The sequence below is a fragment of the Plasmodium brasilianum genome, chromosome 6, assembly GCF_023973825.1.
Source record: "Plasmodium brasilianum strain Bolivian I chromosome 6, whole genome shotgun sequence".
Taxonomy (NCBI): domain Eukaryota; phylum Apicomplexa; class Aconoidasida; order Haemosporida; family Plasmodiidae; genus Plasmodium; species Plasmodium brasilianum.
Window position 1 is genome coordinate 519,981 of NC_090119.1, and position 16,957 is coordinate 536,937.

Below are 16,957 nucleotides of genomic sequence, written 5' to 3' on the forward strand. Positions count from 1 at the left end.
ATATTATTTTAAAAAGAGTTAATATTTAAGTACTGTAATTTTTTAGAATAATATTATATGGTATATATATCTTTTAGGTTGTTACAATTGTAGTAATAAAAATATATATATATATATATATATATATATATATATATATATATATATATAATATATATTAATATATAGGCTGATACTTGTGTTATTGTTAATTTATAAACATATATATTTTTATATATGTATATACTGAAGAATACCTTGAATTGATTTCAAGATATAACGTATATACTGCATATATATAAAAATTCGCTTAAATTTTGTGATAATATTATTTTAGTATCCTAGTTTAATTTACGATTATTGAAGTAAAAAATAACGATGAAGAAAAATTCGCACGTATTTATTTTTATAATATATGTAATATTTTATTGTAAGAGTGTTGTAGAAGGTAGAGTTGATTCTACGAATAATGGGGATGACGTATCAAACAGAATCAATAGCAATAATAAGGATGCTAATAATGGTGGTGATATGTCTCTGAACAATGATGGTAACAACAATGATAATAATAATAATGATAATAATAATAGTGATAACTCAGAAAACAATGTCAGAAAAAATGTAAACACAACTGGTAATAACAAGGACCAAAATGCTAATTCTGACCATTCAAAGAACACAAAGAACGTAGTTGAATTAGGAAATAAACATAATGATGATAATGAAGAAAATATTACCAAAAAAAAAGAAGAAGCATTGAAAAAGGTTATTAAAATTGTTGATGAATTGGAAAGTGTTCAATTATTACTAGATGGTGATTATAGTGTTTTAGATAAGTATAATATAAAATTATTTGATGAAGAAGACGGAGAAACAAACAAAAAAAAAGTCATTGGAGAATATGACCTTAAGATGTTAAAGAAGATTTTATTATTTAGAGAAAAAATATCAAGAACTTGTGAAAATAATTATAAAAATGCAGAAGAAATACTTAAGAACTGTTTTAATAAAGATGACCCCCAATTAAAGAAATCATATGATAAGATTAAAAAAGGATTAACCAAAAAAATTTTGGGTATGGAAGATTTTTTACTAGAATTATTAGAAAATTTGTTTAATAAGATTAATGATAATTTTATAAATAGTGATTCATTTGACTTAAATGATTACATATCTGATTTTGAACTTATCAATTATATATTAAAAAATGAGCCTTCCGAGTTTTACTATGATATAACACATGTAATAGAAGCATTAAATTTAAAATTAGAATCCAGTGCACTTGAAAAAGTTGTTAACTCTGTTCACTCAGGAATGAATATCAATAACAAAATTAAGGATGATTTAGTTAATATTCTTAAAAAATCGTCAGCAAAATTTTTTAAAATAGGTATTGATAAAAAAGCAAAAATGTTAATACCAGTACAGGCACAACACAAAGGAACATCCGTAAAACAATTTGCACTTCAGTTCTTAGATAAAAATAAAGTTTGTGAACATAAAAAATGCCCTTTGAATTCAAATTGTTACGTAATAAATGGTGAAGAAACTTGTAGATGCCTTCCAGGATATAGTGATGTTAAACTAGATAATGAAATGAACTGTGTAAGAGATGATACTATGGATTGTAATAATAACAATGGTGGATGTGATATTAATGCAACATGTTCATTTTTAGACAAAAAAATTGTATGCGAATGTAAAGAAAACTTCGAAGGAGATGGAATATACTGTTCAAACACCGTTTTTAATTCAATCAACAACTTTATTTTCTTTATATTAGTTATCATGTATATATACTTATTTTAGTTAAGTGGTTTTTTTTTCGAAGTACTGTGTAGTTTTATACATTCGCTGTGTTTATGATTAAATATGTATGTACAATTGTGCACATACATATATATATATATATATATGTATATTTTTTTTTTTTTCCGCAAATTCTGTTTATTTTTTTAAAGAGTCTAGCAAAACATTAGTTATCTTATATTCCCTTTCATTTTATACGGTTATTCATATATTTTTTTAAATGTTAATGTTACTGTAATAACAGAATGCGTATGGGGTTTATGAAGCATGTTTTTCGTTTTTGTAGCACATTGCTGATTAATAGTTACCGTTATAATTTATATTTTTCCCGGACGCTTCATTAATTTGTATTTTGTAAACGTGTTTAATACCTTTAACAAAGTTATTATTGACTTTTACTAATAAAGATTTTTTTTTATTTTTAAACTCCTTTACCCCCCCCTTTTTCTTATTTTAAAACCTCATTGATACAACCATTACAGCCCATTTAGATATAAGACCTTTAATTAAAAATTGGATTTTTTATCTTTAACCGATGTTAAATATATTCCTAGCAACATATAGTATGTTTTTTTAGCTCTCGATTACTTTGTTTCGTGGGATATTTTTGTATCTTTTTAGTGCTATGTTTTAATAGTCATCATACTTAGTCGTGTTTATAAAAGTATTCATTTTTTGACATTGTATTTTTAGCTATTTTTTATTTTTTTATATTTCTTCTATTAATACGCCATTTAAATGTTCCTATTTTATAATGAATATAAAAAATATGCTAATCATTTTTCACATTTCAGTTAAAACTAGTGAAGTAAAAGTTTAGAGGACAAATGAAGTTCATTTTTATCTTTCATGGGTATAAAGAAAAAGTAAAAAAAGTGCAAATAAAGTGGCCCAGCAGTGTATATCTTTAAGTGCGAATTAAAAATCAGGTACTTGTATACAGGTTTACTTACCCCATTATTCGCATGTGCAATTTTAAATATATCTCTTAATACACATGTACACATTTAAATGAACATGTGCATATTTATATAGACAATATGTTTGTTGGTGAGCACAAATGATAAAGAATGGTTTTTTTTTTGTTTTTTTTTTTTTCTCACAAAAATTAAGATTTATAAAAAATTCAAAGTACTTACATTATTTTGTTAACATTTAAATTGGTCTTCTATAATTTAATTATTGAACGTAAAATACGAATTATTGGAAAAATGTGTTTTTTTTTTTTTTGTTTTTTAGTATTTTATAAATTTTTTGAAGGCTGAGTATAAATTGTCTAATATTTACACAAATGTTTTCTTTTAAATTATGATATTTTGTAGAAAAAAAGAGGCCATTAATATGGGAAACTTAAAAAAAAAAAAAAAAAAACTCAAATAAAAGTGAAAGGAAAGTGTATATAAATATTGTTTACGTTTATTTTAATAGCTTTGTTAAATACTTATTTTTGTTTTTCCTTTCGAAGTTGTTAAAATAGTAACAGTTTCATGTTGCTTAATTTTCTTTTTTTTTTTTTTTTATTTCATTTATTACATTACAAAACATATTGAAAAATAAAAAATATTCTTGTTGATAATTAAACATTAGCAAATATTTATTTATCTGTATTTCATTTAAATTTTTTCTTTAAAATGCTTGAACTTTGTTAAAATATTACGTACTGTGCTTAATTAAATGCAACATTTTATTTGTATTTGTATATGTATTTGTATATGCATTTGTATATGTATTTGTGTTTGTGTTTGTATCTGTATCTGTATCTGTATTTATATTTATATTTATATTTGTATTTGTATTTATATTTTTTTTATTCTTTTTTTAATTTGCATTCATGAGAGACAATAGAACAAAATTGTTTCCGTTAAAGATGGTGATGAGCTTGTATTTCTTGATTTATGTTTTTTAATTGCTTATTATTATGACTTTCGTCTTATTTATTCACAAGTAATCATTAAGACAAGTAAAAACCGGAAATTTACTGAATTTTACTATGGACAATTTTTTGAGAAGTGTATAGGTACACCCTATCCTTTTTTTTTGTTCTGATAATTAAAAATATATACACATACATATATATATATTTATTTATATATTTAACGAGTAGTATAGGAATGAGAAATTATAGTATATCAGGAAAAAAATATTATCATTTTACATGTGAGACTAAATTTTTATGTAATTTTTTATTTGTACATGAAATTATTCATGCTATAATAAATACAAATTATTTCATGTGCGAATTTTTGATTTGACGTTTGATTTGTTCGTAGTTTTTTTTTTTTTTTTTTTTCGTACCTATTCCTTTAATTTATTTGAAGTGTAAGTATTCTTTTTTGTTGTTTTGTAAGCTGAGGAAAATTTGCAAATTGTGAAAGAGTTTGCAGAATGAGAAGAAGCTTAATTATTGTGAAGAAAATTGAATATTTTGGCTCTTTTTTGTCCATTTAAGTTTCTTCCTTTTTGTTCTTCATTTCTTTGTTCCTTCCTCCTTTTTTTCAATTTTTTTCCTTTTTCTGGGACCTTTATTTTTTTGTATCATGGGAAATGGCTGTAAGAAGGTTATTGGAACTAGGAGAAACAAATCGTCGAATGAAAAATTCAATAATCGTTTCGATTTTAGGAGCGATAGCAACTGTAGTTGGAATAAAGGCAATTACTACAATGATATATATATTAGAAATTTTAACAAAGATGAGACAACTAAAAAGTATAATAACAAAATTGTATCACTTAATGATAATAGTAATCGTAAGACAAGTAATTCTATTGTATATATTGATGATTTGTACGATATATTAGAGAATGAAAAAAAAGTAAAGTTAAAAAAAGTAGATAATTCAGATGTAGAAGAATTTCTTATAATAGAAAAACATATAAAGGTAAAAAGAAAGAAAAAAAAGAAGCAGCGGAAGCAAGAGAACACCAATGCAAAAATGAAAGAGAAAGCTTTAAAGAATGAAAAATTTGCGTCCTTATTATTCTCAAGAAATGATTATGATGATGAAAATAAAAATAGCACTAATTTTGATGAACCCTTTCCAACTGATAGCCGTGATAAAAAAAAAAAAAAAAAAAAGATAAATCAAATTCAAAAAATGGAGAAGTAGAAACATGGTGTAGTTCTTCAATTGACAATAAATATGATATATTCGAAGAAGATAGACGGTATATGTTAAAAAAAAGACAAGAAAATATGAGAGACCAAAAGATTAGCAGTAAAAAGAACCAAATAGACAATGACAGTGACAACAGTAAGAAGCAAAATAATAATACTAATGACAATAATAATAGCAATAATAATAGAAACAATAACAGCAAAATTAATGGCAATACATTTAACAGTAGTAACAATAATGGCAAAAACAAGAATAGTAATACTAGAAAAAACAATAATAGAAATAATTATGGAAATAATGGCAATAATGACAGTAATAACGAATTTAATTTAACCTATAAAAATAAAGGTTCATCAAGTTCTGATAAGGAAAGAATAATCAATAATCCTGTTAAAAAATACAGCGATCCCTTTGAAGAATAAAAGAATGCAATTGTGGAAAAAGCATGAAAGAAAAATGAAAAAGTAAAAAAAGAAGAAAAAAAAAAAAACAACAGAAACATTTAATGGCTTATGTAAGCTGTGTATTTAAGCAAGCACAATTGATACATGTATATATGTGTCAACTGGCTTTAGTATATGGGGGTAAAATATTTTAACACTGTACAAAATTTTTCTTATGCACTGTGAAGCATTTACTTTTTTGATACTAAAAGTAGATTTTGTTTTTTAAATCATTACATATTATTTTCTACTTTAGAACCTTTATTTTACTTTTTATATTTCCCTTTTTACATAAACGTGTAAACCTTGGATTTTTTACTACAAATTACGCAATAATAAGGAGGAATAAATAAACTAATTAAAACAATTAATAATATTCTTTAAAATTTTAAAAAAATGTCACAAATAAATCTAAACAAAGAGTTGTATTAAAAAAAAAAAAAAAAAAAAAACTGAATAATTAAATAATTAAATAAAGAATTCGAAAAAAATGAAACTGATTATATCATTTTATGGCTAATAAAATAACACAAAAATAAAACAAAAAGCTATTACATACTATTAAAAAAAATATGAAAAGGAAAATAAAGCTAATTTGCCTTAACTCTTTATTTAAAGAGATATATTAGGTACAATTTATGTGTTATCGAATTAAAAATATGTATATATATATATATATATAAGTACTTACGAATCATGCGTATAGGGCTTCAATTAAGAACACCAAAATTTGCATTGGCATTTCCTATTGATTTTCCCCTTTTAACATAATACTCGTTTTTTACATATAAACATGTAGAGATTCGTTCAAGTTCCATATATTATTAGGAAAAACGATTACACTTCTTCTTGCCTACATCAGATTTATTCGTATTTCAGTGAACTTTTTATTTTTTTCTTTTCGATTTTCACATATTCTTATAATTATATATCCCAATATGCTTTAAAGTATTTGATAAACTTGTGTTAACTAAAAATCGCATAAACTGTTTACGTTTTTACGAAGTGGTAATATATTCTTTAGAAATATAAACAAATACATAAAATAAACATATATACAATGTACTACTTTGTATTAATTACATCTTCATTCACTGTTCTTTTTTCCTGCCTTAACTTTCTTTTTTTTATATTACTTAAAATATTTCTTACTTTTTGTTTGCACACCATGACAAGAAAATGACCCAAAAAAAGTCAGCAAAAAAAACTACAGTAGCTTGGTAAATTCTCGGTATAAATACAAAATTAATTAATGTTAATGGTGTCCATGTCATTAAGGAAATGAAGAATACTTTCATTCCTGTATTTACAATTTTATCAATAATTTCTGACTTCCTTTGATTTTTTAACATACCATTATAAAAAAAGAAAATTGTTAAGTGAACTGGTCCAAAAATAAAATTATCAAATATGGTAGGTATAAAAGATTTATATAAAAATGTATTTGGCTTCGACTGAATAAAATTTGCTAAAACTTTACCATACCACCATGTCATTATTGGACCTTCAAGGGTTAAACCTATAATTGCCATTCTAAGTGTTCTTAATAAATCAAACTCATAATTTCTTTTTTGTGCCTCTATTATTTGACACGCTATATCAGCAATAAAATATAATACACCTGCTATTAAACAGTTCATTAATAATAAGTGTTTTTCAAATAAATTATTAATAAGTTTTTTCATTCTTCCATTACAAGAGGAAATTATTTCTTTTTTTTTTACATTTTTTATATTAACCAAATCATCTATATTGTGCTTGAATTCTTTACTTTTTTCGACTTTTTCTTCTCCCGCGTTAGTTGGTACGTTTTGTTTATTTTCACGCGTATTATTTTTACATGTATTATTTGTATAAGAATTGTTTGTACTTGCATTATTTGTGCTTGTATTGCTTGCGTTTTCACTTACATTTACATTTCTCTTGAAAGATTTCCCATTTTTCCGATCACTCATTGTATATATTCTTCTCCGTATTTCAACTTGTAAAGAAATATTCCTTGTTTTTATATTAAAAATAATATTTGAATTTCCCATGGGATTTACAATTCCATGAATTGATAAATTATGATTCACGAACTTGCATTTTTGAAAAACCTCGCTACTGTTCTTATTGCTGAAAGTGCTACTATATCTGCAGCTATTACTAGAAATATTATTACCTATATCATTGTTGTGATTACAGCTATGACTTGAATCCAGTCTCTTCTCTAATTTATCCCTTTTTATGTAATTATTTAACGTGTATAATGTCTTTTCGCTTATTCCTTTATTCTCACTTCTTTTCATTTCAGCAATTTTAAACTCTTTTAAATTTATGTTCGTAGTAAACAATAACCTGTTGTTTTTTAGTTTAATTTCTTTATAGTTTTGATATTTCAATAATGTACATCTTTCCGCGAAATAATGCCTTTTAAAATTGTAATCTTTCGTAAATGAAAAAGAAAAAAGAAAAATAATACAGAAAATTGTAATGTAAAAATAAAATGAATCGTCGAATCAATAATATGAATTATTAATATTGTCGTAAACACCTCTATTCGGAGTTGCTTGCTAGTAATCAGGTTTGATTCGATAAAGGTGCATATGCTTCATACTATTACGTGATCGTCTACATATACACACATATATACTCAGGCATACATATATACAGACGCATGTACACTCACACACATACATATATATATATATATACAGATATATACATACTTAGACATACATATATACGCATAAATAATATAGTAATAAAAATACTACACAAAAACATCAACATTCTTTTATACTATAATATATCCTCACGAAGTATTTATTCATCCCCCAAATTATGTTCATCAAAAATATGTGCAGATACAAATTGGGAAGACGTATGTACTAAAAGTATTATAAGCAAAAATTGTGTTACCTACAAAGGGGGAATTTACATTTTTTGATACAACCTTTATATGTCTTCTTTTAATACCCATGTAGGCATTTGTCAGCATCATTAAATTTCCTACGTTTCTAATAAAAATGCTCAATAAAAAGTAGTATTCACATATATATTTATGTGAGTTAATTTATGTTAATATTCAAGCACATTTTGAAAAAGCGTCTTTAGTAATTTTCCTCCTTTCCTTCTGATTTTATTTTTCTATTCATGTTTTGCGGAAAAAAGGAATTTTCTTTTCTCTCTCTATTTGTATATGTATATATATGTACATATATACATATATATATAGCTTACTATAAAGTGATAAAAAGGGATTTATACTATAAAAATTTGTAATACACTTTTTATATACTAATTTCTATTCTTATATATTATGAGTTTCAAAGAATCGAAATAAAGCCATCTTTTTTACACTGTTTTGTTTTTATTCTATTTTTCCTTTGTTTTAATTTGCTTGTATTTAACTGTGCCTGTATTTTACTTTGCCTGTATTTTGTTTTGCCTGTATTTTGTTTTGCCTGTATTTTACTTTGCCTGTATTTTGTTTTGCCTGTATTTTGTTTTGCCTGTATTTTGTTTTGCCTGTATTTTACTTTGACTGTATTTTACATTGCCTGTATTTTGTTTTGCCTGTATTTTACTTTGCCTGTATTTTGTTTTGCCTTCAATTTATATATCCTTTATTTTATGTTTTTTTTTACCTGATATTAAGCACACTTTTTTTATTTTCTTTTATGAGGAAAAATTCATTATTTTATTTTATTAAGCACAAACGAAAGTCTCATATAAACTTTGATATATAGTATCTATGAAAAAAGGGATAATAATTTTGTGAAATTATTTTAACTGAATCATTTTGTAATACTGAATTATAGTACTCAAGTGTAGGAATAAGAAAATAAAAAGAAACTTAATAACTTTCTGAAAATTTAAAAATTTTCAATTTATTTTTTTTTTTAAATGTAGTTCCCTATTTGGAATTTTTTTAAACAGATAGTTACTTAAATAACTTTTTTAAAATATAAAATAATTTTTTTTTTGTTTTCTTTGTACAAAATAGAACTATTTTTTTTTGAACTTCGTTTTTTTTTTTTCCTGTTTTTGATGATATTGCATTCTTTTTATTTTTAAAATTTTTATATACATTTATTTCGTTTAAAAAAAAAAGAAGCAATCTGTATATACTTTTTTTATATATATGTTACAATTGCAAGAATTGAGAGGATTATTTAATATTTAGTTCTTAACAACGTCAATTTATGTTTTCGTTTTGATAATATGGAAAAGGGATGCACTATCATGTCTTCCTAATTTTTACCTATTCTGATATAGTTGTTTCTTTTTTTTTTTTCCAACTTTTTACATTATTCGTATTGTTATTACGTGCTTATATGATATTTTTATGATTATTCCTTTTAAGTATCATTAAGTTCGAAGTGTATAGTCGTAAATATAGTTATATTTTGTTTTAACTGCTATTTACTTTCGTCATTTTTATTGTCTTGAAATATATTAGAAAAAATGATATGTGTAGAATAATCTACAAAATAATATATATAATTTAGTGTATACAAAACGGTACACATAACAGCAATTCAAACAAAGTACGGTAAAAAAAAGGCTGAAGAATAAAGAAAAGATATACATGAAAAATCGGCCTTAGGGAGTTTTAATAGGGACAAATGTTGAACTTGTTGAAAAAGTTAATAAACATTTTTTTATTTTTCTTCATAAAATACTTTTGAGATATATATTATAGTCGCCACCATAATTAATGTAGTTATTATAGATCATTTTTGCTAATTTTTTTTGGAAGAGAGCAAGAAAGGGTATATTACATATTTGCATAAGTTCACATACATAGAGGAGTGAAAATACTCTCACGCACACACACGCCTGCAGATATGTGTGGGTACATATATATATATATATATATATACATGCTTAAATGAATTATAAAAGCTTATTTATACGCGTGTATAACTGGGTTACGTATTTTTTTTTTTTTTTTTTGTATAGAATGAGTTTAGTTGACTATGAGATTTCGAGCGATGAAGAGTCTGATGAAAGGCCCACAACTAACTTGAACAAGCGAAGAAACAAAAAAAAAGAAGAAAAGAATTTCATAGAAAATGAAAAAAATGAAAGAATAGGAAGAACAAATAGTGCTACTAATAAGGGGAAGGATAATAATTGCAATAATAGCATTATTGGTAATTGTAGGATGGACAAAAATGATAAATGTGCAGAGAGGAATTTATTGGGAAAAAAAAATAATAATTCTGGAGAAGAAATTAGTGAATACGATAGGGAGGAAAACAAGAAAATAGAGATAAGGGAGAAAGAAAGTAAAGAAAAAAGAAAAAGAAAAATTGAAAGCTTTGATTTTATAAAAGAAAGGGATTATAATAACGCATACGTTAAATTAAGAAAAGAAAATTTGAATATGGATAGCAGGGAAGAAAAAGATACCAAGGGGAAGGAACAAAATGGTACCTTTTTCTCGAATAAATCAAATTCTGAGGAACTACTATTATATAACAAAAATTATAATGATAATAGTAAGGACGATAACAATTATGATAATAATAAGAATTATGATAACAATGATTATTACAACAATGATGAAAAAAACAAGCATGATTATTTTAAATGCGATTTAAAAAAACACGAAAACTATTTGTCTATAAAAAATAGGAAAAAGGATGATGTACAGAATGGTGAGAAGTTAATAAAGGATAATATAGAAATTAAAAAAAACGACTTAAAAAAGGATTTATATTTATGTGAAAATAGTGCGAAAAATTTTGAAAAAAAAAAGGAGTTAGACAGAATAGCTACTACACGTATAAATATCTTAGAAAATAACAATATTATGAATATCAGTGTTGATGAAAATAATTTTGATGATATATTTTATTTATCAGAAAATGAATATTCAGAAACCCTGAATAAAAAACTTGATGAATTATCAAAATTGTATGAATTAAATTTAACAATTAATAAAAATATTATTAACTCAAAGGAATATAAAAACCCATGCATTTTAGAAAAAATTATGGAAATATATCATGTAGATGTATATTCATCCAACTATCCATTATATATATATAATCCTCATGATTTTTTATCAATTGATTTGTTTAACGAAAAAAGCAACGTGACTGATCAGAATAAAGCAAAAACGAAATGGTCAAGCATAACTTAAATTCTTTATATCCAAATTTTTTAAGACCCTTTTACAAAATTAGTGGTAGCCGTATTTCGAAGAATTACACCTTTAAAATAATGGACAATCATAAAATGAGAGTGTATGTTAATGCATAAAATATATAATTTAGGAATCATGTGAGTCTTATATAAGGGTGGATAAACATTTAAAAAAAAAAAAAAAAAAAAAAAAAAAAAAAAAACAATAAAATAAAATAAAATAGCAATATAACAAAAAAATAACGCAACAAAGTAACAACTTAACAAAATGGAATAGTAACATTATAGAAGCATAATAAAACAATAATGTAACAGCATAGCAAAATAGCAAAAGTAATAAATAAGCAAATACGGGGAGTAAGAGAACAAAATAGTGGAGACATAAAAAATGTTAAGCGTAAAATAAAACCAAGGAAGAAAAGGTGTATAGGAATATTGGGATGTTTTGCAAGAAAGGGTTAAATATATGTTGTTTATGTATCATTTATTTAATTACATTTTTTGTGCTTTACATTTATAACATAAAATTAATACATAAATAAATTTTAATTCTTGTAAAAAAACATTATAATAGTGGAGCAAAGATAAAAATTTGTTACATCATTTAAAAAGGAATAAAACATGAAATAAATAAAAAATGCAATATGTGCAACGTAAGGTAAAGGAAAAAATATGTTAGTTACAAAGATAAAACAAAAACAAATATTTTTGATGGAAGTATAGTCAAAACAAAACGCTATTTTTCCTAAAAAAAACTTTGACACAAATGGCACTTTTTGTATATATATGGATATGTGTTTGTTAAAATAAGCTTGTAAATATTGCTGATTTACGTGAGCACCTATCAGTTTCTGTTTCGTGCACAATGTAATCATCTTATTTGTTTGGGGTAACACCATAGGACAGATAATTCGAAATATATGAAAATTTATCAGAAGAACCTTGTAAATATTTAAAAAATTCATCAAAATTATTGACAGCATTTTTAGCTTTTTCCTTCAACAATTTTTTTTCATTATCCTTATTGCAACATAATATACAAACTTTGTTTCCGTTTAAACAATAATAATGATAAGAATGATTACACAAGAAATGAATTATTGGAACGGTTAGAATTTGTTTACAAATAGTGCAATAAGTATTATCAATTATATGAAAATTATATTTTTTCGTTAACATTTTTTTCTTTATTTTATATAATTCTCTTTTATTTCTTAATATTTGTGCATATTTTTTATTTATATTTTGATCCATTTTATTGAGATATGTAATCAGTATTTTTTTTATACATCTATAACTTTTATTATATTTTTGTAAAATTGATATCAAATTTAAGAGCGAAAGAGAAGACTTTTTTTTTATCATTTTTATAAATTTAATAAGAAATTCGTCATCATTTAATAAAGACAGATAATAAAAAATATAATTATGGAACAAAGAATCCTTTAATTTTAAAAGATTCATACATGAATTGAATAAATTCCTCTCAAAATTTTTCTTTAATATTTGAAATATGCTGTTGTTAAGTTGTCCAAGCTGATTATTTTTGTTATTCTCTTTTACATTTTGTAATACTAATACTTGTTGACTGTACTCTATTTTAAACCTTTTAATAATTTTATACGCTGAAAAAAGAAATGACATATCGTACTTGTTCATTTTATTAGATAAATACAAAAGTCCCTTATTATAATTATATATAGATAATAATATAACAGATAAAAAAGTTATATTTTTATCATTATTTTTTATCAACTTATCAATATTAAAGGATAATATATGATTCTTTTCCTTTTTTTTATATTTTTGCAATAGTATTTGCATCACTGTAACAAATAAAATATAATCATATTCCCCATTAAATATGTCGAATTCGATATGTTTGTCTTTTATTATGCTAGTTGTAGTAGTCTCACCACAATGAGCACTTTCATTTATGTACTGGTTCTCCTCATTGTATTTTTTTTTTCCATTCTGTAATGATCTGTTTTTTTCTGTGTTATTGTTAATTGAACGTTGTGTTGTTTTATTCTCGTCTATTTCTCCTTCCTGTTCAACTTTTTTTTTATGAAGAAATTTAAGTATAAAAATGAATAGAAAATCTATATTATCTAAAAACAAGGGAATAAAAATAGTCAGATTTAAATTATATTTTTTAATTATTTTTTTTAACAAATAAATAGTTAATTCTGGAAAGTATTTAATAAATTTATAGCCATATCTAAAGAGTAAAATGCAAATGTTTTCTACATCCAACTTAAATATATATTTTAGACTTTTCTCATAATTTTCAAATTTATCAATCAAGATAGAAATATAGGTTAAATGATCTTTATATTTTTTGGAAAAATTTAGAACTACATTATAATATCCTACATTTAATAAAAATTTGTATGTTTTATTTAAATTTATTTTGTTTTTATTGTTCTTTATAAATGATATAATTTTCCTTTTTTTACATTCTTTTTTATAACAAGATAACAACATCATGGTGTGTTCATCATTAAAAAGATGAGATTCATGTAATTTTTCTAAATATATTGATAGCTGTTCATATAAATCTAAGTTTAAGTATTTATGAATAACAGTAACAGTTTCTAAAAACCCAATGGTTTTTATATAATGTTGCATAGCTTTTTCATACAGCTCTTTTTCGAATAAAAAATCAGCATATATTTTATGCACATAGCCAAAATTAATACTATGATAATTCTTATTAAGATCAGAATATTTTATTAACCAAAGAAATAATTTTTTCTTTTTAAACATGTTTATAATTTCGTTTATATTTTTCTCTTTTATTACTATTTTAATTTTATTTCTACAATTTTTAAAAATTTTATTTAACTTAAATTGTTTATCCGAATAGAACTGTTTATCATCTTGTACACTGTCATTTTCATCTTTTCTTTCCTCTACCTTCTTATTCAGGTATATATCATATTTCGCATTCCCTAAAATTAAATTGCCATTATTATTGTTAATATTATCATTGTACATTTTTAATATGTCTATATTTTGTGGATTGGACTTTTCAGTTTCTTTAAATATATTGCTTATGCTGTTACTTCTGCTTCTATTGCTGCTTCTATTGCTGCTTCTATTTCTACTGTCATATCTGCTACCATTTGTGATGTCATTTTCACTGTCACTTCTTCTACCCCTTGAATTTTCTCTATCTGCCCTTGCGTTCCATTTTTTCTTTAGTTGTTCATAAAAGTAAAACTTGTCTACTTTTATCTCTGGCTTCTTTATGTGTTCATCAACAATTAAGAAAAGTAAATTGTTAAAAAATACGATATTTGTTACTAAATAATTTAGTGCCACATTAAAAACTGCTAGTTTCAAATCTTCATAAATAATATATATACTCACATAAAATTTTCTGTTGGCCTCTGTAAGTATGATCAAATAATATTTTACCGCAAACAAATTAATTACTCTATTTTCATGAAAAATATATTCCAAATGTTTGTTCCTTAAATCTAGGACAAATATAACTTTTAAAATGTTATGGCATATATATAAAACGTCAATATCTTCATTGTATATTGATAATATGGGCTCACTTTGTGAATGCGTGTTGTTATTACTGCAGCTACTACTATTACTACTGATAATAGTATAAATATTTAAATCAATAGCTTCTATAAATGTATAACTAATAGTAGAATCTTTTACTATCAGTTTGTATATATTTACAGAACTCTTTTTCAATAGTATAAAAATATTGTTTTTACATAAATACATATTTTCAAATGATTCCTCCTCAATATCTACCAATTCACTTTTGTTTATACTATAATCATTATTTAAAAGATAAAAACATACCTTCTTATTTTCTAATGTAATTATGTACATATGACATTTTGATATTAACGTTTTCTTTATATTTTCAATGCTTCTACTTAACTGTATTTTTTTTAAATGGGAAAAATTATGTGCTCTAATATTGTAAATGGAACATATTAGTATATTCTTGCTTTTCCTTAAAAAACAAAAAAAAAAAAAAAAAAAAAAAATTTGTACATGCTTAGATACTAACGTAATAAATAAAAATATACACTTATAACTAATTTGTGCATAAACAATGTAGAAATTAATTATATAAAATAAGCGGAATTTACAACAGGAAAAAAAAAACAATCTTAATACATAAATAAACACACTGTATAAAGTCCATATGAATACATTTATGTATAACTGTAGAATATAATGTGTTAATTATCAATTGATAACTTTTAATTTTAAATCAAAGCAATAATTAACAAAACAAAAATGGAAAAAATTGGAAAAAAAGAAAAAAAAAATACTAAACTTATATAGTTACCCTAAGACAATAAGGTTATTTGTTTTATCATTAAAACAAAAATCAACAACAAAAAGATCTGTGTTTATTGTAGTAACATTTAAGTTTACGGGATCTATGAAAAGTAGTTTGTCAACAAACAAATTTATAAACTTTTTTGACGAGGAAAAATATATTCCTTCATGACTGTTCAGAAAATTTTTTACTTCTCCTGTGAAAAAATAGGCATAAATTTGTTCATATATGTATCATTTATGAATGTGTTCATGCATGTGTTATTGAATCTTTTTATAAATTTGTTCATGAATCTGTTCATAAATTTGTTCACAACTGTAATTATAAATCGCCTAATCATTTTTCTTGTAAGAATTGTTCGTAAACGAGAATACAAAAGTATGCAATCATACAAGTGTTAGTTCAAGGAATAGCGTATAAACGCGTGTATGTATGTACAAATATTTCATTAAAATAGTCAAACCGCTTTTTACTTTTCTCTTCTTTTTCTATTACTTGTGTCCTTTGTACAATCCCTGTCAAAAAGTGGTAGTTTTCTAAAATTGAACATCTTTTACGTAAAAAATAAATTTTTTATCACATTTTTTTGTAATTTTTAAAATATACAATATAACAGAAAAATGTCGATTTTTTATAATCAAAAAATGTATAAGTAATTCATAATAAATGCTACTTTTATTTTTCTTCGTTTTGTTTGATTTTTTGTAATTTTATACGAATTTTTTATATTTTTTTATTTAATGTTTCAACACTAGTACTTAAAAATTTGCTTTTATACTAATCGAACTTCAATATATTTTATCATTCGTCTATATAAAATATGTGATTTTTTTTTTTTTTTTTTGCCATAATTTATGCTAAGTATATTTTCTATTAAAAAAAAATATTTTAAAGAGATACTGCATTTTATATATTACATGCTTTAAGGAAGTATAAATTTACTTGTAATGAGTGATAAATAAATAGTTCCATTGGCTAAGTAGCAATGCAATCCCATATTTGGGATATTCTTTACGTATATAAAAATTTTTCCTTTTTTAAAATAAAAATATAAAAGAGATGAAACTAAGCAGATTGTGCAGTAAGAATGTGTTAAAATTATAAAATGATATAGAAAGATAAGCACAAAAAAAAAAAAAAAAAAAAAA

General features: G+C 23.6%; 5 protein-coding genes across 5 annotated transcripts; 3 read left to right on the forward strand and 2 right to left on the reverse strand.

The window, feature by feature from the left end:
• Positions 1–357: 357 nt before the first annotated feature.
• On the forward strand, positions 358–1,788 carry MKS88_001709 (merozoite surface protein 8; the record flags this gene model as incomplete). Its single annotated transcript, XM_067214661.1, has 1 exon — positions 358–1,788. One exon carries the CDS (start codon positions 358–360, stop codon positions 1,786–1,788), a length of 1,431 nt encoding a protein of 476 aa, XP_067074596.1.
• Positions 1,789–4,325: 2,537 nt separating this feature from the next.
• Positions 4,326–5,326, forward strand: MKS88_001710 (uncharacterized protein; the record flags this gene model as incomplete). The annotated part of the gene is made up of 2 exons (XM_067214662.1): positions 4,326–4,839; positions 4,866–5,326. 2 exons carry the CDS (start codon positions 4,326–4,328, stop codon positions 5,324–5,326), a joined length of 975 nt encoding a protein of 324 aa, XP_067074597.1.
• A 1,169-nt stretch (positions 5,327–6,495) lies between these two features.
• On the reverse strand, positions 6,496–8,330 carry MKS88_001711 (protein Mpv17; the record flags this gene model as incomplete). Its single annotated transcript, XM_067214663.1, has 2 exons — positions 6,496–7,772; positions 8,249–8,330. 2 exons carry the CDS (start codon positions 8,328–8,330, stop codon positions 6,496–6,498), a joined length of 1,359 nt encoding a protein of 452 aa, XP_067074598.1.
• A 1,965-nt stretch (positions 8,331–10,295) lies between these two features.
• MKS88_001712 (HCNGP-like protein) lies at positions 10,296–11,483 on the forward strand (the record flags this gene model as incomplete). Its single annotated transcript, XM_067214664.1, has 1 exon — positions 10,296–11,483. One exon carries the CDS (start codon positions 10,296–10,298, stop codon positions 11,481–11,483), a length of 1,188 nt encoding a protein of 395 aa, XP_067074599.1.
• An 878-nt stretch (positions 11,484–12,361) lies between these two features.
• Positions 12,362–16,359, reverse strand: MKS88_001713 (vacuolar protein sorting-associated protein 11; the record flags this gene model as incomplete). The annotated part of the gene is made up of 3 exons (XM_067214665.1): positions 12,362–15,473; positions 15,816–16,005; positions 16,305–16,359. The coding sequence occupies 3 exons, from the start codon at positions 16,357–16,359 to the stop codon at positions 12,362–12,364; spliced, it is 3,357 nt and encodes a 1,118-aa protein (XP_067074600.1).
• Positions 16,360–16,957: the final 598 nt, after the last annotated feature.